The sequence below is a fragment of the Leopardus geoffroyi genome, chromosome B2 (assembly GCF_018350155.1).
Source record: "Leopardus geoffroyi isolate Oge1 chromosome B2, O.geoffroyi_Oge1_pat1.0, whole genome shotgun sequence".
Lineage (NCBI taxonomy): Eukaryota > Metazoa > Chordata > Mammalia > Carnivora > Felidae > Leopardus > Leopardus geoffroyi.
In genome coordinates, this window is record NC_059332.1 from 107,326,412 (window position 1) to 107,349,798 (window position 23,387).

Below are 23,387 nucleotides of genomic sequence, written 5' to 3' on the forward strand. Positions count from 1 at the left end.
ACATACACAAACAACTGGGCTTGAGGAAGCCTTTTCTGGTAGGTCCTATTTTACTGTTTAATCCATTAACAATAAAATGAGAAACCCCTGCTCCAAGCGGTTTTTCTGAATATGGGGAGGCCTGGTATTACCTTTTCCATATTAACTTTCAAAAGACTATCTATCAGATAAAGAAGCCTCATCAACAGCAATCTATTTAGTATGAAAAATGCCCAAAGAATGAGAACTCAAAATCCTGGGCACTATACTAAGAAACAACTCTTTCAGTACAGATGATACTTAAGAAGTAATACTTTTCTGAATTTAATTAGTCAAGATCAGTGGTTTCACTCGAAACACTTAAGGAAAAAACTGATGGTTTATGAACAGCAGGTAATAAATCATTATGACACTCTTACTAGGTAAACAGAAATTGTTCAACAACCCCACAAACGTGTTAAAAGCTCTCCCTTTCCCCCACAGTGGTAGTCAAACAGCAGAAATGAATCCACACGAATGCCGACGAATCAAGCAGACTCCTCAAAACTTGTTTGTGGTGCCACAAATTTTTATTTACTAGCGGTTTGGGTCATAAATTTTTTGAAAATCACATGCCCTGGTATGCCGCTGTGTTCTTTACTCTTCCTTTCCCTTTCCTATCATATTTTTTGCCCTTTGGTTTCCTGACACTTCCATTTTCTCTTTTTATGTTCCTGTTATGCTCACGAAACGGCAGAAAACTGGGGTGTAACTGATCACATCGTTGGTAATCTTTTTCTTATTCTGGGGTTTTCCAGATTAGAACGGGAAGACGACTCAGGTGCAGCCCAAATATTACCTATTTAGATTTTTCATGCAAAGTATGCGTGGAAAAGCCTCTCTCTTTGCCCTTCATTTTGTGTCTATTTAACTAACCGCGCTGTAGTGCCCAAACGCAGATATTGACCAAGAACTAGATTTCCAAAATGGCTTTGCTCCGTTCGAGCTGGCACTGGGTCTATAAAATACAATTTATTTCCACTGCAACCAACCCTTTCTACCCCAAATGTACCCAGTACGTAGGAAGCTGAATCTAACCGAGTGTAGACAACCGAATCACATCTATTAAATTTCAGCAGAGAGACTGCACAGCAGTTGGACTGATATTAAAAGAGAGTTAAAAGAAAAAAAAAAAAATACCCAAAAACCACACGAAGCAAACCCGAGGGGCGGGCGTCGCCCAGAATCGCGCCCTCCCGCCGCCTCGCCGGCCGCGAGCACGCCTCCCCGCCGCGGCCACGCCTCCTCCGACCCCCGCCCCGCCCCGCCGCGGCCACGCCCGACGTGAGGCGCGGGAGCCGCCGGGCCGGGGGCGGGGCCAGCGCCGCCCCTCCCCCCCGCCGCCGCCGGCGGCCTCCGCGCGGGCCTCCCAGCCCGTATTCCACTCACTTTGTTCTCCGCCTTTGTCCTAATCCACACCAGCAGGTGGAGCCGCAGTTAAAGTTTCCGAGTCCATTCCGGGAGCGGGAGCCCATCTTGCTCACCGCCGAGGCCCTCGCTGGAGGAGGAGGGTCAGAGCTTGGGTGCAGCCAATCGCGGGCAACGCTGCTAGTTATCAGAGCAGAATGGGCTGTAGTTTAGTGAAATAGGAAAGCTGCAAAACACTGTGGAGTGCTCCCGTGTAAATAAAAAGAGGAAAAAAAAGTTTCTCAAGTCGCCGCTGCACGACGTCGGGCAGGCGCTGGGGCGGGGGTCTGCGCTCTCCCGAGCGGCCGCGCGCTGGACTTTATTGTGCCGCAACAAGCCCCGTTCCCATTGTTTGTGTTTTTTTCAAAATATGGCAAAGGTTCAGGTGAACAATGTAGTGGTGCTGGATAACCCTTCTCCTTTCTACAACCCGTTCCAGTTCGAGATCACCTTCGAGTGCATCGAGGACCTGTCTGAAGGTGAGTCGGGCGCCCGCCCGCCGCCGGGCTGTCAGTTGCGGGCTGCAGACGTTGAAAGTTTCCCGGGCCCGGCCTCGCGCGGGCGGCCGGTGCTCGGCGCCGGACGGGCGGCAGGCTCGGCTCTGCGGAGGGAAACTTGAAGTTGATGGACGACGGCCGCCGAGGCGCGCGCGGCGTTCGGCCGCAGCCGGGGCGCCTGCCGTGGCTCAACTTGCGAGGAACTTGTTCGAGCGGAGGTAGCCATGTTGTCAGCTTTGTCTGGCGGGCGGGAGGTTCGCTAGACCCGCACTCGCGCCCGCGGCGCCGGCCGGGGGTCGCCCCGGGCTGGCCCCGCGCCGGGAACGGCCTCCGCGGCCCCGGCACGAAGGCTGGGAAGGGAGAGGCATGTGTGTGGTCGCGCCGGCGAGTTAGCAGCGGAGCCATCTTACCAAGAGTAGAGAATTGGGCCACCGACCCCGGCGTCACTACGCCTCCTCTCCGCGCCGCGGGTGACGAACACGGCGCCCCGCCTGCCCACCTTCCTGCCCCCGAGCGAGAGGCAAATCCATTTTTAGAGCTTACGCTGGAGTTGCCCTACTCTCCTGGGTGGCCGTGCCCGGCCGCCCCGGGGAGGAGAACGAGGCTGTCCTCGCGCTGATTTCTGGCTCCCTGGACCAACCAGCGGGGGAGGCGGGCGCAGGCTCGGCCCCTCGGCGCAGCGGGCCGGGCGCCGGCGCTCCCCGGGGACCGCGGGTGCTCCCCGGCGGCACTCCCCGGCCCGCGCCCGGGATGCTCGGGGCACCCGGGGATGCTGGCGCGCAGGCTCGCCCCGACCGGCGTGGACTCCTGTTTCGTAACGACTGAAACCTTCTCTCCTCTCGCTCAGAAGAAAAATATTGCTAAGCTATAAAGTTACATTTAACCCAAGAGCAAAAATAAGTAAAACACTTAAATAATTCCCAGGACTTAAAATCACTGGCTTCTCAGTAGTCTGAAAGACTTTCTTCAAGAACGTGTTGAAATCTAATTAAAATAACTCATCCAAACACCCTGAGCATAAAATACAAAAGTGGGCCAGGAAATAAAAGGTAAAGTTCTAATGGCAATGCAAAAATTTTTACTACTTTTTTCTAAGTCCGTATTAAGGTCTCCAAAAATATTTTTGTTATATGCAGTAACAAATATTTAGGAAGCTAAAACTTGTCAAGGCTTTTTTTTTTTTTTAATATTTGCTCGTAAATTTTATTAAAATAATCCAGTGCTTGACTTTTCAAAATTTGAAAAAAAAAATTTAGCTTCATCAATGGTCATTTTACAATTAAACAGGACGTACTTATTTGAACTTACAAGTATATTGAGCGAAATGCATTTAAAATTATGCAAATAATGGCATATAAAGCAATTTCACTTTAAAAATTAGTTTTTAATATCCACAAAATGTATTTTATGTAGGGTGTTAGGTTTTCAAATTATAAAAGCAATACGTGTTCATTGTAATAAACTTTTTAAAAGTTGTACAGGCGTATATAAAGTAACAGTCCTCTGTACTCAGTGCTTTCCACCATCTCCTGTAATTATAACACTTTAATCTGTGCTCTTCAGTAAGTATTAATGAATATATAAAGCATATATGCACATATATAATATGTAGGTCCCATTTTGAAAGACGATTCATTTATTAAAATAAACTAACTTCTAATAGATCACTGATAATAAAATTAAGGGGGATTTTTCTTACTACTCTGAAACCATTTGATTACTTTCCCAGAGTGCTACCGTCACCATTTAACTACCAGGCCAATTTTTCTTATCCAACCAGTTGGTAATCTTTCCTTTTTTTACCAATTGTATATAAAAATTGGCGAATGCAAGAGAAACCATTGATCAGTCCATTCCAACTTATACTATAGCATTTTAAGCTTAAGTTATTCAAAGTACAGGTATTTCTCAAGTGATGCCTTCCATTTTAAGAGCCAGTTTTGGACAAGGGTGATAGATGATTCATGATGTTACAGGGCTTTGACATTGGATGGCTGAAACTCACTATTCATGGAAGCAGAATTACGTTCCATTTTTACCTGGGACCTAATCAGAACTCAGCTGAAGGACATCAGAGTAGGATACTAGTGTCAACAATACGCTTACTTCCACTTGTACACTTCATCCCAGAGCACTAAGACTGGTTATTTAGCATTTTTAAAAAGAGTTTAAGCTGAGTCATACTGAAAGCTGCAAAGGAATCTTTCAAAAAGGTGCCATGCTTGTGTACTCCACCTAGAGGCTATGTGGATTAAGGAAACTGAGTTTACTTAGCAAAAGCTTCTTACAGGTTCCATACTTTTATATTGCAGATCTCTAAAAAAATCTATTCTTAAAATGAAACTACAGAATATTCTGAAGGGAAATTTTCACTTCATAATTTTGTCTCAAGTCCCACACCAGATGTTGGCCACCATTTTTCATACTTTAATTTGATTAGGAGACCCAGGAGGTGTTTGATCTGGTGGTCCCAAGTCTGTACACGTTTTGATTGACCTTCCTGCTAATCTTTGTTATGCCCTCTGTGGACTACTGATTCTTTCTCTACTGAATGGAGCTTGCTTGCTTGCTTGCTTGCTTGCTTTCTTTCTTTCTTTAAGTTGGTCAGTACCAATAATTCTAGCTACTATTAGTTGAATACTTACAATGTACCAGAATTGAACATGGTGTTTCATGCTTTTAAACTTCAGGCTTGTTCTAATTCCCAAAGATTACATACTTTCCACTAGATCACAGATCGTCCCAAGTAGTGTAATTAGTTTAAAATTCACTTGGTTACTTCCCTCACTCCCAACCATAAATGCAGATACTTGCAGGCCGGGATTTCCATGATTAGATGAAACAGTTAGCTTTTTAAATGATTAAACTACTTCAGCAGATAACCTGTGCATCTGACTCTATCCCTTCCTCCTTCAAATACAAGGGACAGGAAAATGAAAGCAGAGTTAAAAAAAATAGTAAGAATAAAACAATTGATGCTAATTTATAAATAAGTACTGAGCATTTTAAACTCAGTAGCTATAGCAAGGATTCCATCATATAGAAATTAAGGTACAGGTGTTCCCTGAGTTACAGCCTGTGCTCCTTAAGGGTAGATCATCTTCCTATAGCCTCTGGTCTCACCCATCTCCCCCCTCCCCCCCCCAATTAATTTCCTTTATTCCACTATTCATTTGAGAGCAAAAATGGAAGAATGCATCTTCCTAGTTTCGGTTTTGGAAAGAGCCCAGGCTTTGGAGTTGCAGAGACATAGCGTAGGTTCTGATTCCTGAGTTTGCTAGCTGTGTGAATTTGGGTACATTACTTAGCCTCTCAGGGCCTCAACTTTCTTGTTTGCATAACAGTATAATTAAATCCATATGATAAAGCTGTTGAGATTTAAATAACAGGTGTGAAATTAGCAAGACTAATGCTCAGCACATAGTAGGTATTTTACAAAATAAGTTTATAAATTCTGACTATGTTTCCATGCCAGACTACAAATGCCAACTTACTTTCTACCAATTAGGAGGCCAAAAGCACTATATGTATTAGTACAAATAAATACATACAAAATGAACAAAATATGAAAAGCTTCATGTGAGAGTTCCCAGTCTTAATCGCACTTGGCTAAGTTTAATAGCTTTTATACCCCTTTCTTAAAAGTTTCTCCACTTGGCTTTTGGGTTTCCTATGTCAATAGCCACTAATTTTGTAATTTTATTAGATATCTATCTAGTAGATATCTCCAATTTAACATGTCCAAAACAAATTCCTGTTTGATTTCATCCCCTACCCCCTGCAAAAAAGGATTCTTGCTGCCTTTATCTTCAAGATTTATCCAGAGTGTCCTTGCTCTCATCCCAATGGCTACATGTGGTCCAAGCTACCATAATTTCTTGCCTCAGTTGTTAAAATACCCTGTTTCTTGACCCTCACAATCTCACAATCCGTACTGAACACAGGAGCCAAAATGATCCTTCTAAAATGAAAAGTGGATCATGTTATTCCTGTGCCACTCAGTGTAAAAGCCAAAAATCTTTACGATGACCTTTAAAACTTTGCATAATCTGGGGCACCTGGGTGGGCTCAGTTGGTTAAGAGTCAGACTTCGGCTCACATTGTGATCTCACGGCTCATGGGTTTGAGCCCTGCGTTGGGCTCTGCTGACAGCTCAAAGCCTGGAGCCTGCTTCAGATTCTTCATCACCCTCTCTTTCTCTCTGCCCCTCCCCTGCTCACACTCTGTCTCTCAAAAATAAAAAACAAAACAAAAAACTACATAATCTGGCCATGCCCCTCACACCCAAGCTAAGGGTCAGTTATTTTCCCCTTTATTCAGTCTGCACCAGCCCAGCCTCGTTGCTTCTTCAGCAGATACTTGCTGTTCCTTCTAACTAGATACTCATATTGCTTCTTTCCTCTTTTAATCTTTATCAACAAATAGATGATCTTGGTGAGATGTCAGATGCAGGACCCTGCATCTGGAAATGTGCTAGAAGACAGAAATGTAAGTGGTCTAGAAGAGAGCCATGACTTACATAATAGGTCCTCAGAAAGTGCTGACTTAGAACTAGATTCTCAGTGACCTAGAAACACCCCTCTGGGAGTGCTGTAGTCGCAGCGTAGTGAATCCAAGGGTGGGCCGCACTGTGCTAAACACCCTCAGGACCAGGAGGGCTTGGGTAATCTGTATTTGCAGAGCTGTCTTCTTCCCCCTACTAAGCAGGAGGCTCCTTTGAAAAAGCAGTCATTTTACCCATCTCTGGGTTCTTGCTGCAGAGCACACTAGAAGGTGCTCAATAAAAGCTGAATTACATGTAGCAGGTGAATTACAGAAAATGTCTTGGGTTGCACTTAAGCGTGTCTTATTCCTCCTGTTGCTTGTTCCCACTGTATATAGTCTGTTGTATAAAGTGGCACAAGGATCCTTGGTTTCCTCTTCCCAATTTAAAGAATATATGACATGAAGAGGGACCATGAGGAAAAACCCTGGCTGTGGTCCCTTTGACAGTTGATGAGCTGAAGCCCCTTCTAAGCCACAAGGGAAGTTTGTTAATAATTTTTCCATGTTGGAGTTCTTTGGTGATTTGGATCTGTGCAATATAGTACGGGGCAGCCCTTCCAAAGTGTTTAAGTAGGTTGTTAAGAGATAACATACGAAAAAAAAGTGGGGAGGGATTCCATAGCCAAATAAACTTGGGAAATGCTGAATTAACGTTACTGGTGTTCTTGACCGAAGGAAGTTCCCGAACACTCTGCCAGTGTGCTTTATTTATGAATCCTTAAGACAAGGTTGTAGCATTTCCCAAGTTTTGGGCCATGTTGGTTTGTTTATGAGGAGCCCTGCCCAGGAACTAGTGTTTCACAAAAGAACATTTTGAGAAACTCTGTTAAGAAATGTAAAAATTTTATAAGGAGCAGTTCAGTGCCTTTTTGGACTTTCTGCTGTGAGAAGTCAATTTCAGCAACCAATAATTGGCTTAAGTGGACATTAAAATAGGGTCTTTGATATCATCTCATAATGTAATTACTGAATATGAAATAATGTTTTGGTTTTTAACCCTAGACTTGGAATGGAAAATTATCTATGTGGGCTCTGCAGAAAGTGAAGAATACGATCAAGTTTTAGACTCTGTTTTAGTGGGCCCTGTTCCTGCAGGAAGGCATATGTTTGTATTTCAGGTAAGATTGTTCTTGGTAAATATGTATGCCAAATACGTTTCTAAACTATATATCTCATGGTCCTCACTCGTTTCCTTTTGGGTTAAATCACTCTGCTTCTGCTGCACTCACTTTGTATCTGCTTCTATTGTGTTTTAGGCAGCCTCTGTAGCATAAAGGAATGCCACCTCTTGATTTTGTGTGCTGAGAGGTTAATGTGATGTTTACTCCAGAGTGTGCACAGCATGCAGTAAAGCTTATACTGTGTCATGGCACACGTTGTGGTTAACTCGGGGCTCTTCCTGTGGACAGTCTGATAGTATCAGACCTGTGGCTGTCCAGCAGCCAGTACAGGGGTTGAATGCATACTACTAACTGGTATAGTTAGTAATATGCATCTTGGTTTCTGGTTTCAGCCACTAGGAGTACTGACCACAGAAACAACTTTATTTCGGCACTCTGCATGATTGAGCTAGGTTAGTTAGGTATGCTACTAGAGAGATCTGCATAATCTTGGATCATTGGAATTAAAGTCCAGTGTTTTACTAAAGCATCTAATCTACACATTTTATGGAGAATTACTGTTACAAATCTACTACGGTGTTTATTATTTGTGAGGGGAAATTCCAAAACAAATTATGTTCTCAGATACCACTGACAGTATTTGGGTCTGTACCAAGGCTTCAGATACTGTCTTCTGTATTCAAAGTGTTACTTCTTTTAATCTATGTTAAATTGTTGTTTAAAACTATTCAGTCATTTCCCAATTATCCATGCTTATTACAGGGAGATATTTATAATAGCCCAAAGAGTAACTACTCATAGGTTTCAAAAAGAAAACTATTAATTTTCTTACAGGTATTTGTACACAGCAGAGTCCCATCAGTTAATGTAGAACCCACTGAAAAGACCTCATCCAGAAGGACATTAACTCTTTCTACCCCTGATGTCCCCCCTTTTTTTTTCATTTCCAATTTAAATGAATAGCGTTGGTCAGATAATCCCATCTGATATGGGCCACGAATCTGGGCCATGAATCATGTATCATAAACATGGTATCTGTAGAGTTGCTACCTATCCTTCCCTTCTCCTAAATACAGAATCAGAATTATAGTCTCCTAGCCTTAGTGCTTTTTATTAAAAAGCAATAATTTACTATATCTAAACAAATGGTTAAGAAAAGCTCAAATATATTAGTTCATATCTATTCATTAAAAGTGCTGTTGACCTGAGTCATGTGAGTGCATAACCTTGGTGAAAGACATGGGTAGGGGGAGGCACTGCAGTTGACAGACTGCTTCACATCCTGCCCCATTGCTTGTAACACACTTGTGTCTTAAGTTCTTGAAATTATTACACAAAGAAGTATTTGCTTTGACCCATAAGCTTGGAAAACCCATAATTCACTGATGATAATTCATGATGTGGTTAAGAAACCTGGATTGATTTGTACTGGTAGACCTTTTTATGCTACTATAAAACCTGCAAATAAATCTTTTGGCTTTGAAACAAACCCTGAAATGATCTTTTCTGTGTGTTTATGTTGTTAAGAACACTGTTAAGCTTTTGGCTGGAGTGAAAAATATATTTAAAGATATTTCCCTCCAGTGATTTTCCAGTAGTTTTACCTTGGTATCAGTGTTCATATTGCCAAAAAGGACAGAGAAAGAGCACCATGCAATTTAAATCAGACTGTCACCCTGTGTATTTAAAAAAAATTCACCATTATCAGCAAAAAAGGGACTAACCTACAGTTTTTGTTTTGTGTTTTAAACAAATTACCATAGTATTCCCCTGGTCTGCCATGAATAAACATGCCTTTCTTATGAGTGTGTCAAAGGCTGGCAGGAAGATGTCCAGACATCTGTGTACTACTGCTGGTTGAGGTTAAAAATCTCTACCTATCACTTCATCTTTTTTTTCTTACTGTTTATTTATTTTTGAGAGAGAGAGAGAGAGAGCATGAGCAGGGGAAGTGCAGAGGGAGGGGGGAACAAAGGATCCGAAGCGGGCTCCATGCTGACAGCAGAGAGCCTGGTGCAGGGCTTGAACTCAGGAACCCTGAGATCATGACCTGAGCTGAAGTCCGATGCTCAACTGAGCCACCAAGGCGCCCCTCTGTTATTTCATCTTAAGTGATCTGAGAAGACTGTGAGTTTTTCTACTTGAATTTGGATTTGCTCAAGTTGAATTCTTTGGCAATCAAATTTTAAAACACAAGCATGGCTAGAACCAATCTACTGAGGGGATGGGAAGCACTATGGGAGGAAAGTTTCCATAGCAGTACTAAACTACCTCTGTTTCCCCATTCTCCACGAACTTCCAGAACATTAGAAGCTCTTTGGGTACCCTGGAAGTAACCTAACCCCTCTCAGTAGGGGTACACAGGATCTGTAAGACAAACAGCATATTCTCAGGACAGGCCTTCATACCCCTGCTGATATCTCTCTAAAATGATCATAAATTACTTTAGGTCAGGCATTGAGTTATGCATGAATTTCAAAATACTAATCATATACTGTGCACCCAGAGCTGTGCCAGACATGGAATTATAAAGATGAACTGGACAGGATTTCTGCCCAGGACAAAGCTTAGAATCCCAGCAACAACTGAAAGATAAACACATTTAAATTATTGGACATACATTAAAGAGGATTTGTGTCAAGTAATAAAGTACAAAAACAGTACTATTAATTCTACCTTCTGAATTAGGAAGGGCTTCACTAAAGGATACATTTTATGCAAACTTAGATGAATTTTTTAGGATGTTAGGGAAGAGACTTACAGGCCAAGGTAACGGTATATGCAAAGCACAGAGGCATGAAAGATTACCAGTACATTTAAAAGAACTCTAATTCTAGAACAAGAGTAAGAGGTGTGGAAATAAAGGGAATGTGAATGAGCTGTTGGTTGGAAACAAATTGTGAAGGACCTTATAAATGAAGTTAAAGAAGGGATTTTTTTTCTCAGAAATGGGAGTAATCATCAGGAGTTTTTAAAATTAGTGAAGGGATAGGAATGGATCTTTGCCTAGCTAATGCTGGCAACAGTGCAAAATAGCAAGCGAGCTAGGGGAGAACAGTTAGAAAGTTGCAACAGGATTCCAGAGAAGACATGAAGACACGAACTGAGACTCAAGAGATGAGAAGTGTTAGACTGGCTGGATGTGGGAGGTAGGGAAGCAGAAGGTGACTGAACTTTTCGGCCTAGATAGATGTTTTAGACTAGATAGATATTTTATGCTTTTTTGTGTCATCTACATGTAATAACTATACAGTAATCATTGGTCTTTGATAATTCAAACAGCCTGATTGAGAATGCCAGACGGGTTTTCCCAAGCCAAGGCCATGGCTGAAGTGTTCACCAGGCTCAGGGATGTTCGTTAGTGTCCTGGCAAGAGTAAGCTAATCTGCTGGGACAATCTTTATCCATTTACCATTCAGAATGGCTGCCTCAGGTCTGTGTCAGTGCCCATCAGTCTATGACTCCTTCCAGCCGTACGTAGCGCCACAGGGCCCTAGCCTTTGCTCATGCTGTCCACCTCCTCTAGCTCACTTGCTTCACCTTCTGCACTCAAGATTCAGCAGCTGGATTTAAAATAAGGTCATTGAGTATGTCTGCTCAAACCAATTTTTACCTTCATTGTATTTCCAGTGTGCGTGGTTTAAATAGTACACTATATTTTAGTGCCTATCAAAGTCATTCACAGTAGTGTAATATTTTTGAGAATCTGCTGAATAGCTATTTCTATTCCATTTTCAATTTGATATTAATTTACTATTAGAATATCTGTGACAGGTGGGAGAGTGGCTGTGTGTCCTGGGTATAAGAGAGAAACTGGTATAATAAACATTTGCTGCCAACAGGCTATGTGGAGATCATTGAATATTTACTAATTTAGGTTTGAAGATTATGACTGGAGGGGTGTCTGGGTGGCTCAGTTGGTTAAGCATCTGACTCTTGATTTCAGCTCAGGCCACGATGTCACGGTCATGGGATTGAGCCCTGCACCGGGCTCTGTACTGGGCATGAAGCCTGCTTAAGATGCTCGCTTCCTCTGCCCCTCCCCCACTTGTGCTCACTCTCAAAAACAAAAAGAAAATTATGACTGGAAAAGGGTAGAGTCAATGAGACTACTGATTTAATTATTTGCTATATTTTATAAAAGGTTTTATAATTGAATATTGCACAATCCCTCAGGAACTACCACACAGTGTAGCTAGATTTATCTTCCTATAGAAGTAGTGAAGCTTTCAGGTACCCAGAGTAATTACGTATACCATGGAGAAATATTTGAACTATATTTTCTGGCTTTAAGTCAATCTTAAAAATGAACATTTGCCTTCCCAGTATGATGTCCCCAAGTTTTTGTTGCTGTACCCTTAATTCATGATGCTCAAAGTAACTAAAACTCCAGTCAGTCTTGCTTGCCTCTTTGTGATGTGTGTTTCTTTTCTTTTTAAATTATTCTAGGCTGATGCACCTAATCCAGGACTCATTCCAGATGCAGATGCAGTAGGTGTAACAGTTGTGCTAATTACATGCACCTATCGGGGTCAAGAATTTATTAGAGTTGGCTATTATGTAAATAATGAATATACTGAGACAGAATTAAGGGAAAATCCGCCAGTAAAACCAGACTTTTCTAAGGTAATGTTCTGACTATTCCTCTTTCATTACTTTTACTATTAAGCAAGTGCCAATTCATACTATATTATGAAAATACCTTTGAGACAAAATAAATTTGAGGTCTTTGTGCTAACTGGGCAAACTAATTGTTCCATTACCCATACTTGACCTCAGACCCTACCTCCAAGTGAATCATGAGTAATTAATGTTGGTCAGGCACCTTGAGAGTCTCTGATGATTTAGAAAATTGAAAAAATCCTCCTGTAAGAAACAGTTGTTTACAGCTTCTGCATGGCATTTCCCACACATCATAATTCTTTTCATTTCAGCCTTTACGACATAGATTTCATGATTATTCAATGATATTCTTGGTCTATAACTCTTCCAAAAATTGGAACACACACACACACACACACACACACACACACACGCATATGTAGGTTTTCCTTTATCTGCTATTCTTAGAGGTTAGAGGTTAACCTAAAGGTCTTAATTTCCTTTATCTGCTATTCTTAGAGGTTAGAGGTTAACCTAAAGGTCTTAAATATTTCTGGTTATGGAAAACGGCTTCTGAATGAGAATCTGAAACCTGTGATTCAGAAATACAGATTCTCTGAAATACTTAGTATTTCATGATTTTTCTTGGGAACTGTAACAGTTTTAGTAACTGATCATTTATGTGAGATTGAACACAACACCCCATCTGCTGGATCATGCAAGAAAAATTACATGGGAGTAAAGTGGAATGTTTTTTCTGGTAATAAGGCCAGAATGCTTAATCCTGGTATGGGACCTTCCATTGACTCCATGTATTAGTTACTTATATGGCACCTTGTATAGCAAAAAGAGAAAAAACTAGGATACTGGTTCTGAGAGTGAACCATAATAATTAAAAGGTAGGAAACCACTAATAATGAGATATTATATTTGAAGAAATTTTTCATTTTCTTTGAAAATATTACTGAAGATACCACATCAATCTACAAAGCATACTAGTTTGTGAGATAAAGCATTCTATGAAGAATTCACCTGCAAGAAAAAGAAGAGATTCTCTCCCTTTTAGGAAACAAGTATAAAGGGGTTAGATATTTTATTGGTTACTAAGAGATCTGGATGAATTCTCTCAGATTCTCCATATCCTGTTTCCATTAAGCTAAAATAATAATGTCTGCTGTAGCCCTGGTCCTTGTGTGTTATGTTAAGGTGCTTTACTTAATTAGCCTTTGTATATGAATTTGGCCCTTTAGGAGTACTAAGGTAAAGAATCATTCTATTAAGTTTCTATTTGTATGTAGTATCTAACTTTCTTAATGTTTACTATTTATATATTTCCTTCTTCCTTCAGCTTCAAAGGAACATTTTGGCATCTAATCCCAGAGTTACAAGATTCCACATTAATTGGGAAGACAACACAGAAAAACTGGAAGATGCAGAGAGCAGTAATCCAAATCTACAATCACTTCTTTCAACAGATGCATTACCTTCAGCATCAAAGGGATGGTCCACGTCAGAAAACTCACTAAATGTCATGTTAGAATCCCACATGGACTGCATGTGACCATCTGCCATCCCTTTAGTACAAATTAAGCTATAAAAACATACAGAACTATTTCCCTGAAATTCCGTAAGTACATAGTCAAGACACAATGTGAAGAATTTGTTTAAAAAACATCCTGTAGAAAGTTTATAAGAAAACCAGTATTTGAGCAAATTGTGGAATATAAATACAACTATTTTTAAGTAATTTTTTTCTCTAATGTGTTATTTTATTTGTTCTGAAACTAATCTGATTAAAACATATATATTATTTTCTTCTCCTCTATATGTAATTAAAGCACTTATAAAGAAAAAATATAAATCATTAGACCAGGCTGTAAAGCTTTCTTAGCCTTTTGGACAATAATCTTTGGACCACTATTTTACTGGCCTTCAAGAGAACAAACTTCAAGTAAAATGTTTCTTCCTGTGATAGTTTGGTTTAATGTAAGGGGCAAATTTCCATTTTTTTTTTTTGTCATATCCTTAAAGAAGGGATTTGAAGTCAAGTATATGCTACCAAGAACTTCAGGACCTGATTTTCCAGGCCACCTTGAAGCCTCTTATGGCTGCTATTACATGGAATGTTAGATAGCATTCAGTTTGGTTTCTAAGATGACAACAAATGTGGTTAATTGTTTATAAGGTCCTCTGGCTCTGGTTTTTGTTTTCTAACAGTTTAGGACATCAGAATATTCCTTGAGTGATGCATCATTATTACCCATTGAATTCAACATGTCAAGAGCAGATACAAACTCCCTAAGTTTAAGAACAGGATATTATAATGACTTAGATGTTTTCATTAGATTTATAGAAATGCTATGAAATTTTCAAAACTGATTTGATAGATCATCTGTTGTTGGCAGCATTTATATAAAAACAGTGTATTTGGGAAGGTGTATTTAGCTTTATCGTAAGAGATAAGTCACTATTTTGGAAATATATATATTTTCACACATGTGGTACTCTTCTCCATATCCCTGGACACTCATGCAGAATAAGATAAGGCATATTTGTGGTTGACATATTCTAGATAGCCTTTCCAGTTAAGTTTTTTTAAAAGCAATCTTGGAAAGGAATCCATTAAGTGGGCCAAAGGGTTCTTTTTCTTTGATGAAAGCTAGGTCCTTCCTCAAAGTTTCTTATGCTCCATTAAATTAAGTGTAGAATATTCTCATTACTCTTGCTGCTAAGCAAGACATTAGCCATATGATGCAGAGTTATGCAGTGCCTTCATATCTAAAACTTTTATACTGCACTTTTTAAAGCTTTTATTTTGAGGAAGGGAAAGGGCATTTGTTTGAATATGGATTCTAAGTTGTATATATTTCCTGTCATTCTAAAAAAGTGAATTTGTGAAGCAAAATTTTGCTAAATGTTAAATTTTGAAATTTAATATACCAGGTGATTAAAATACTGTCCACTAACTAGTTCATAGACTTAAAATACATCCAACTGTTAAAACTATATGAAGAAAATTTCATTTTTGTCTAATTGCAATTAAACTTAAGAATATGTTAAAATAATTAAAATGAAAATAAAAGTAAAAATTTCCAACAAAGAGCTCAGTGATTAATATAACAGGAAAAAGATATGTGCTTGTTAGAAATAAAGCATATATAAACCAAATAACCAAATGAAGCAATTTGCTGCTGAGTTTTTATTCTAATTATAATGATTGATTTTGTATTGACACCAAGGGTTAGGTTTTTACATCAATTTGTAAACAGCTAATTTTCACAGAAGGTTAAGACTTAAAAACTATGATCTCTTACTTAAAATTTTTATGATTCTGTAATACTTAGAATGCAAACATTAGGAGCTAAGAAGCTATAGCATGTGGGTTTTATTTTTCCCCTGTTTAGCCTCATTTATAGACACTATCTGAATTATACCTAAAATGTTTGGAACAGTTTCTCTCCTTTTTGATCACAGTAAATAGCTCTGTCATGAGAATATACACAGGAACAAATTACCTATACCACAGAAGAGAGAGGCAAATAGATTGGAGGGAGTGAGGATATCATTTGAGCTGAGAAAACATTCAGGAAATCTGAGGAGCATGCATGCATTTGTTCATTTATAACCTTCTATAAACTTCCATGTGGTCTTATCCTCTGGTTTAAGATTTGGGTTTCTGGTTTTACCAAGAAAATCTATGGCAGCAGTTTTCAAAACTTTTCACTGTAATCCATAGTTAAAAAACAAAGTATGACCCTGTAATGCAAGTTTTTATAGTAGTTTTCATGACAGTGCACCCTTATAGTGCATCTTTATGTGTGCAATATATTCTGGTACCTTTTATTGTATTTCATTTTTTAAAGTGCTGGTTTTGACTCACTGAACTTGGCATTTATGACTCTAAGTGGTTGCAATACACAGTTTGAAGAAAGGCTAATCGGGCCCTTTGAGTAGATGAGAAGTAGCAATAACTTTCCTATAGTTCTAAAATTCATATTCCCTATACCTGTCTCTTCTGTCATATTTGGATTATGATCTTTACATTTAAAAAAAGAGGGAGGGGTGCCTGGGTGGCTTAGTCGGTCAAGCGGCTGACTTAGGCTCAGTTCGTGATCTCGTGGGTTCCTGAGTTTGAGCCCCGCTTCGGGCTCTGTGCTGACAGCTCAGAGCCTGGAGCCTGCTTCGGATTCTGTGTCTCCCTGTCTCTCTGCCCCTCCCCCTTTCACTTGTGTGCTCTCTCTCTCTCCCTCTCAAAAATAAACAAATATTAAAAATAATAATAGTAAAAGAGGGAAAAGTGCTAGTGTAGTGTGAATCAGCAGCCATTCACTTGAAAACTGTCCAAATATTCTGAAATTACTAGTAGCCTAGCAGATAGCTTGGACTCATTTCTTGGTACTCTATACAATTAACTTAGGAAATATTCCACATAATTACTTGGCAAACACTTTTATTTGTTTGTTATTGATATCATTTTATACAGGATTCTAGAACACCGGGTCATAGGAAGTTTTAAATGCACATAAAGTGTTCTTTATATATTCTTGCTTACTACCCTTTCCAGTATGCTGCACCTTGTTTATGCCTCTCAATTTACAGATCCCTTCTCATCAATGCTTAATGTACTAATCAGTTATATTTCAAAATCTGAGAGCCTCTTAGAATGGGACTCTCATTATGTAGGACCATTAAAACAACTTTTGCTGCTTTATGATAAGTTTTATAGTATAATTTCTCCTAAGAAATTTCAGCACAGACCATGGACATTAGGCTTCCCTTAACAGGTAGCAAATAATATTGTAAAATATGTGAAACCAAGAGCCTATAACAGAAGGACAGGAGAGCTATTTCCTAAATCAAAACAGTATAAAATACAAAATGGCATCAAAACATTTTAAAAAATTTTTCCTAAAGTTACTTTATAATCAAATCTTGACATTCTATCTGAAAAAACTTTTGTATGTACTTGTTGAAGAATCATTATAACACGAGTGAAGCTCCATGTTGTAATGATGAAAGTATGCTTTCCACATATTAAGACAAATTTCCTACCTAAGAATTTTCAGTAGGATCTACTGTTGCCCATGAGATCTAAGAGCACAAAAATGCCTCAAGCTCTATGCCACTGATCTACTTTTGTAAAGTGAGATTTCTCCCATTTATCTCAACGTTGTGTTTTTTTTCCCCCCAATCAAATAGGATCTTTCAAAACTCAGATGCAAAAAGACATATGGGATGAATTTTAGGAAAATAACTTTAAGTGAAGGTGGAGCTTTTAAAATATCTTCTCAGAGCTACAGAAGTACTGCTACATATTTCCATTTTGGGCAGTAACTCAAGAATTAGCTTGAAATTTATCCTACTTAAGGTACTTTTTCATAAGAAAAAACCCACTGTGTTAGCATCTGTAATAAGGTTAAACTAATTGAAATTGTCAAGTAAAATACCTGCACTAGTAGATCCAATCCCTGTTGTGAGCACAGATCTCGGTGTAATCTTTGCTGCATACTTGAGGAATTGAGATTTCCCTGTGCCAGGATCCCCAACCAATAAAAGATGAGATTCACCTAGAAAAAAGTTAATAAAGTTTTAAATTTCTATGAAAGGACCCATGAATAAGTATAATTAATCAAAAGGAAAATGGTCCACTTGGAATGCCATCGTGATTTGTATTTTATGTTTTTGCTGTATACTTAAGGTCATTTAAGGAAGGATTTAACTAGATATCCTTAAAAATTAGGTTAACTATCATAAAATAACAATCTTTAAGTGATTTCTGAATGTGACATTTAATATCTAAATTAATAGACTTTGTGCTATTTCCAGATGTTTAGGCGTATGTTTGACATTTAAGACATTTTTGGCTTCTAAAGTTGCTGATTTTATTTAATCTATTTTTAAATAACAAACTACTCAATTAAATCTTTCCATACAAGCCATACAGGTATTTTATTCCATTTTTATTTAAGTATTTTTAAGTGTTCAAGACTTTATAAGTGCTTTATAAGTATCACTTATGATTACAACAGTTAAGTGAAGATGTTTTCATTTAATGAAAATTTTAATAACTTAATATCTCAAAGTACTTATTTTCAAATGTAACATAAATGAATATGTGACTACCCTGTGGTATGTACTGTCTCAGTGATCAAAAAAATTTATTCAGAAATATTCAAGTATTTCCTAAATATATTAATAGGAAACTCCCTATTTAAGCTCCACATTTAGCAGAGTGCCTTGCAAATAGTAGGTGATCAAAACATAGAATACATACACACGTTATTATACTATCCTATATTGTACCATGTGGTTTTAGAATTCTTATTAATGGCCTTATATATGAACAATGTCCTTTTAGTCTTTGGTTATTATGACTCTCATGTGGCCTATGTGAGGGCCATAATACACCTACTCTATGCCAGATTCAGGTCAGTTAAATGTGTTAGCTGCAAAAGAGCTTTTTGCCATTTGAACATAATTATATACTTAGAGTAATCTTTGCTTGAACGTGTGACCTCCAGCAGCACCTCAGGGCAGACTGCACATTTGCTACCTACCGGCAGAAGGGGAACCAGCAGGCAGATGATTGCAAGCAGCAGTCTGAGAGAAACACACTGACAGTCACAGATGGAGAGACACTGACTTGGAGATGTTAAAAAGCATTATTTCTAATCTTTTCCTCTTGAAGAAAGACTGGGGATCCAATGAAAACATAGTAATCAAAATGTAAAGATTTTATTTTGTGGCACCCTTATAGGTTAGAGCAAAAATATATATTCATCAAAAAAACTTAAAAGATTTCTTTTAGTCTTTGGAATTCTAGAAATTACCTTTTGATATACAGATACTGGCGATGAAGTATTAGATAGACAACTGACTGTCATTAGGGTTGAAAGATTATGGTTAGAAAATAAAGCTCAACAAGCAATTTTTATTCAAAGAAAAATTCTAGCTTCTCACCTTGTATGTATTAATATTTCTCCATTTTAAGTAGGTACTAACCTCTCACCCGTGTTCCTGTAGCATCAGTCCTTTGAATCCCACCAGCCAGCACCATGGCCACAGCAAGCTTCACTAGATACATCCCAAAAACTTGAGGGCACAAGCTGGCCAATATTTCATTCCTTCCTAGGAAAGGCAGCAAGATCAGATAATACCAACAGTTTTCAAGAAACCCCATCTGAAATTTCCCTTCCAACTTACTATGAACATACTCTGCCATCTAAAATGATCCATGAGGACCATTTCCAAATGCCTAAAAGGAGTGAATAACTTTGACTTGGTTGTAAAATGCCTTCTTTTACTAATGCCATGATATGAAAAGTCTGCTTTTCATTCCTTGCTTTTTATTTTCATTGCTTAAGTTTCCATGAATTTATCATACTTTGCAAGGGACAGAAAGGAATCTCCTTTACTCCCTTATTAAGCCAACATTATCCCTTTAAAATACGACTACACTTTCTGTGTAGTAATTTGAGTAAAACTACTCCACTGCCTAAATAAAATGAAGGTACTTGAACTCAAACAAGAAGTCAGATTGTAGGAGCCAGTAATCTTTAAATACAAGAAGTACCTGGGGCTCATGGAGCTTCTGCAGAGGTGTAAGAGAAGTAAAATCAATCCAGCCTAGAAGTCAATTCAGCATTTACTCTGAAAAGTTTGGTAAAGTCTGTTTTACCTAGAATAAGGGTATCAGAGTATTTAAAAGATCATTATAAACTATAATTCTAGCAATTCAAGCCGGAAGTCTTGGATTCTCCTGATCATGTGCTTTAAATAAAAGAATATCACGTTTGAGTTTCTGTTTTGAGAAATGTCAAAACACCAAATCTGAGAATCTGCCTATCCCACCTATAAGTAAAGTAGGTATGTTATTTGATGACTGGCATAATCAACCAGCAGGGGCTCTCAGAACCTATGACATCCTAACAAGCTTGTCCTCAGCTTGTCTTGTGTGGAATTCACTACCGTGATGGTACGCTGTATGTCTACAGGCTGGAAACTAATATGTATGTTTCAGGATTTCCATGTTTGTACTCCTGTTTCAGAGGTGGGTCTTCTGATGAGGAAAATAATTGTGTAAGTACTCCTTTAGCTGATTATTCCAGTTCCAGAAGCTTTTCTGCCAAAGCATGAAGGGAGAGGAAAGGCTTCCTCCACAATTTATGGCCCTATACACAAAGGCCGCTTTTTGTAACATATCAAAATTGATCCAGTGGCAATTAAGGTAGGGTGATATGACCTGGGATGGCAGGAATGGTGAAGAAAGAAAACCTTTTAGTAAAATGGGGATCAGAAAACAGAATTAGTAAATCCTGGAAGGGGGCTCATTAACTGCTAGAGGGAATTCCTCCCTTTCCTGAGGTAGAAAACCCAGAGAAAAAAGATGAAGAAAGGTTTGAGATCTAAGCAAACAAGACCTTACAGCATATAGGTAAATTCTGACCAGAATCTAGAGATTACACATACAAAGAAAGAAGGAATAGCCCCAACAGGTAGGTTTCAGAGCAGGCAAACTGACCTGGGAGACTCCTACACCAAAACCTACAGTGCCACTTCTGAATAAATGTGGATTCGGTGATTGATGTGCTGATGCAAAACCTATCCCAGTGGTGAGGAGCACAGGCTCTGGGGTCAAATGCCTGGATTCACATCCCAGTGCTATTACTTACTACCCACCTGACCTGGGCAAGTTTCTTAGCCTCTCTGCTTCTATTCCTTATCTGTAAAATGGAGATGATAATGGTATCTCATAGAAGTGTTGAGGATCAAAGGAATCAGTAAGTGTATAGCACACGGAACAAACAACGCCTGACACACTTAACTGTTAAACTATTATATTACCTGTATTATTTGTGCTTATTTCTGATCTCAAGATTTCCTCACAATGTAGTTAACACAAAAGGTATACTATAAAGGCAGGTCTGAAGTACCAGAGAAAAATAAAGGGAAAGAACGATTCCCTTAAATTTGTTGTCTGAAGTTCCTTGAATCATGGCAATAGATGCTCCCATGGCTGAATCATGGAAGAAAATTGATTACAGTGAATACTACCCACAAACCTATCTCCCTCCCAAATTTCTGGTTCTGGACCATGTTAATAGTGTGTCTACAGCCAATTACCCCACTCTTGTGGCATGGCTCTCCATTACCCTGATGAAGAGAACCTCTTAGATCTAAGATAACGGAGTCACCTCAGCTTGGGCCCCAGAGACCCCAATCCCTATATCTTGGTTTCTACCCAGCATCTAAGCACCAGGCTCTGAGGATCCCTGAAGTTACTATAGACTAGAATAAAGCCTTCAGCTCCTCCTAGACCATACCCACAGTATGAGGTCTTAATGAAGCAGATCCACCTCCGAGGGAATCTTTGGCTTTAGACTAGCAAAATGAAGACACCCTTCTGGATACACTTCCCTCTCTTCATGCCCTCAACTAGCACACATACACTTTGAAATGGTAAAATACAGTGTACTGGTACTTAGGAAACTAAGCAGAATCCATTCAGACTAAAAAAAAATGTTGCCTCATTTTCTGTCTTCCGTTTCTCACAAGGTCATTATATTTACTTCTTCCTCTTATCTAGTAAATAAATTGTATATCCATAACCTTCTGATTAAAATAGACTCTTTTTAATCACCAGCACAAATCACTTCTCATGGTCTGGTTATAGAGCGCGGTATGATGCCCTTCCTTCACTGTTACAGGAAGAGCTGAGCTGTGGCACTGCGATTAATAAGAAATGACTGTGGTCCAAGAAAGAGTTACGGATTTTTTTAAGGACCTGATCCTAAGAAACCATTTCAAATTTAAAAAATTCATTTAAAAATACTTGTTATAGGGCTTGCTTCCTAAAGCCACAATGTGGAGAATTTAAGTTCTTTCTGTACAGATCCAGTAAAAGAATGATCAGGAGCCACTACATTACATGCTATATGCAGAACCAAAAAAAAAAATCATCCCACAAAACAAAAGCAAACTGCCTAAAGTTAGGCAAATAAGAATTCTATTTTGTGAAATGGTATCTGTCCAGTATGTGACTTAAGAATAAAGTAATCAATATGTATGAGATTTGAGGTGAAGTTTATTAGAAATAGTCTATCACTGGCTTCAGTTTATTTTTCTCAGAAGATGCCTCCAAGGAAGAATGCAAACAGACATTTGAAGGTTTAATTGGTGTTTTATACTTTTGGAATTTTTAAATAAAAAATACTCTATGAACCCAAAGGCTTGTGTGATGTTTTAGTCTATGTAATTATATTGTAACGTCACAGTCATAAGTGTTTACAGTGATGACAAAGCTTATTTTTGCATCTTTCTATCTCTCATCATCTCTTTCTACTTAATGCATATTTAAAAATCTTCAGCTAAAATAGCATGAAGTTGTCTTAATTATCTAAGGTACATCAGAAAAGAAATAAGGCTTTATTAGGATGAGGGTTCATAATAAAGTGAGTTTTGCCTACTTACGGAGGAACTGTGTATTTGGTGAAAAAGGGAGAAAACTGGCAGTATAAGAGACGTCTAAAAGAATAGAAACAGAAAATTTCTTGTAATTAACTCAGCCTTGATTTTCCAGGAAGATCTCTAAATAGAAAAGACTACACGAGAAAAGAGCCCAAAGGGAAATTATAGCTAGAAGTACTGACGAATGCTACTACCCTTTGAATTCAGCCATTGGGCTGCTTCCTGACCACAGACTTTATATTTAACTACTGAATGAAATGCCATTAATAATTATCAGCTTTATACCCTTAATCACAAACCTGCAAAGGGATCACTCTTATAGGATTCCCAAAAATCTTCAAATTCCTTTTGGACCTCCTCGTCCATGATGATCCCTGTAGACTGCTCATTATTTACTTGGACATAATTGGCTTTCAGGACTATCTCCACTTCACAGCGTACATCTTGCTGGAAGGGCTTCCACCGTTGCATTACGACTCCATAAATAGTGAGGTCATCGCCTAGGAAAGAGCACCACGTAGCAGCAAAGTCCAGTAGTACCACACTGCTTGCTGGGCACAGACTTGCATGACAACCAGAAATAAGAAATAAACCACTCTTGGGTTAACCACTCTCAGTTGGTTAAGTGTCCGACCAACTTCTGATTTTGGCTTAGGTCACGATCTCACAGTCCCAAGTTCTAGCACTGTATTGAGCCCCTGCTGAGTGTAAAGCCTGCTTAGGATGTTCT

General features: G+C 38.9%; 2 protein-coding genes across 7 annotated transcripts in view; one reads left to right on the plus strand and one right to left on the minus strand.

Annotated features, from left to right (window-relative positions):
* MCM9 (minichromosome maintenance 9 homologous recombination repair factor) overlaps positions 1-23,387 on the minus strand; it is a 115,854-nt gene that overhangs the window by 72,765 nt on the left and 19,702 nt on the right. For 5 of the 6 annotated variants that reach the window (XM_045499409.1, XM_045499411.1, XM_045499412.1 and 2 more), the window contains 3 exons: positions 22,957-23,157; positions 19,193-19,318; positions 17,638-17,757 (listed from right to left, as the gene is read on the minus strand). In XM_045499409.1, coding sequence (XP_045355365.1) covers positions 17,638-17,757; positions 19,193-19,318; positions 22,957-23,157 — 447 coding nt within the window. The remainder of the gene's footprint in view (positions 1-17,637; positions 17,758-19,192; positions 19,319-22,956; positions 23,158-23,387) is intronic. The other variant, XM_045499410.1, reaches the window with a different exon arrangement.
* Positions 1,423-22,133, plus strand: ASF1A (anti-silencing function 1A histone chaperone). The gene is made up of 4 exons (XM_045499415.1): positions 1,423-1,904; positions 7,470-7,585; positions 12,038-12,214; positions 13,539-22,133. Exons 1-4 carry the CDS (start codon positions 1,796-1,798, stop codon positions 13,749-13,751), a joined length of 615 nt encoding a protein of 204 aa, XP_045355371.1. The 5' UTR covers positions 1,423-1,795; the 3' UTR covers positions 13,752-22,133.

Excerpts from the sequence above, each read along its gene's own strand:
- ASF1A (XM_045499415.1), top strand. The coding sequence starts at position 1,796 with ATGGCAAAGGTTCAGGTGAACAATGTAGTGGTGCTGGATAACCCTTCT. Across the intron at positions 1,905-7,469 it reads CATCGAGGACCTGTCTGAAG|ACTTGGAATGGAAAATTATC; the intron begins GTGAGTCGGGCG and ends TTTTAACCCTAG. Across the intron at positions 12,215-13,538 it reads TAAAACCAGACTTTTCTAAG|CTTCAAAGGAACATTTTGGC; the intron begins GTAATGTTCTGA and ends TTCTTCCTTCAG.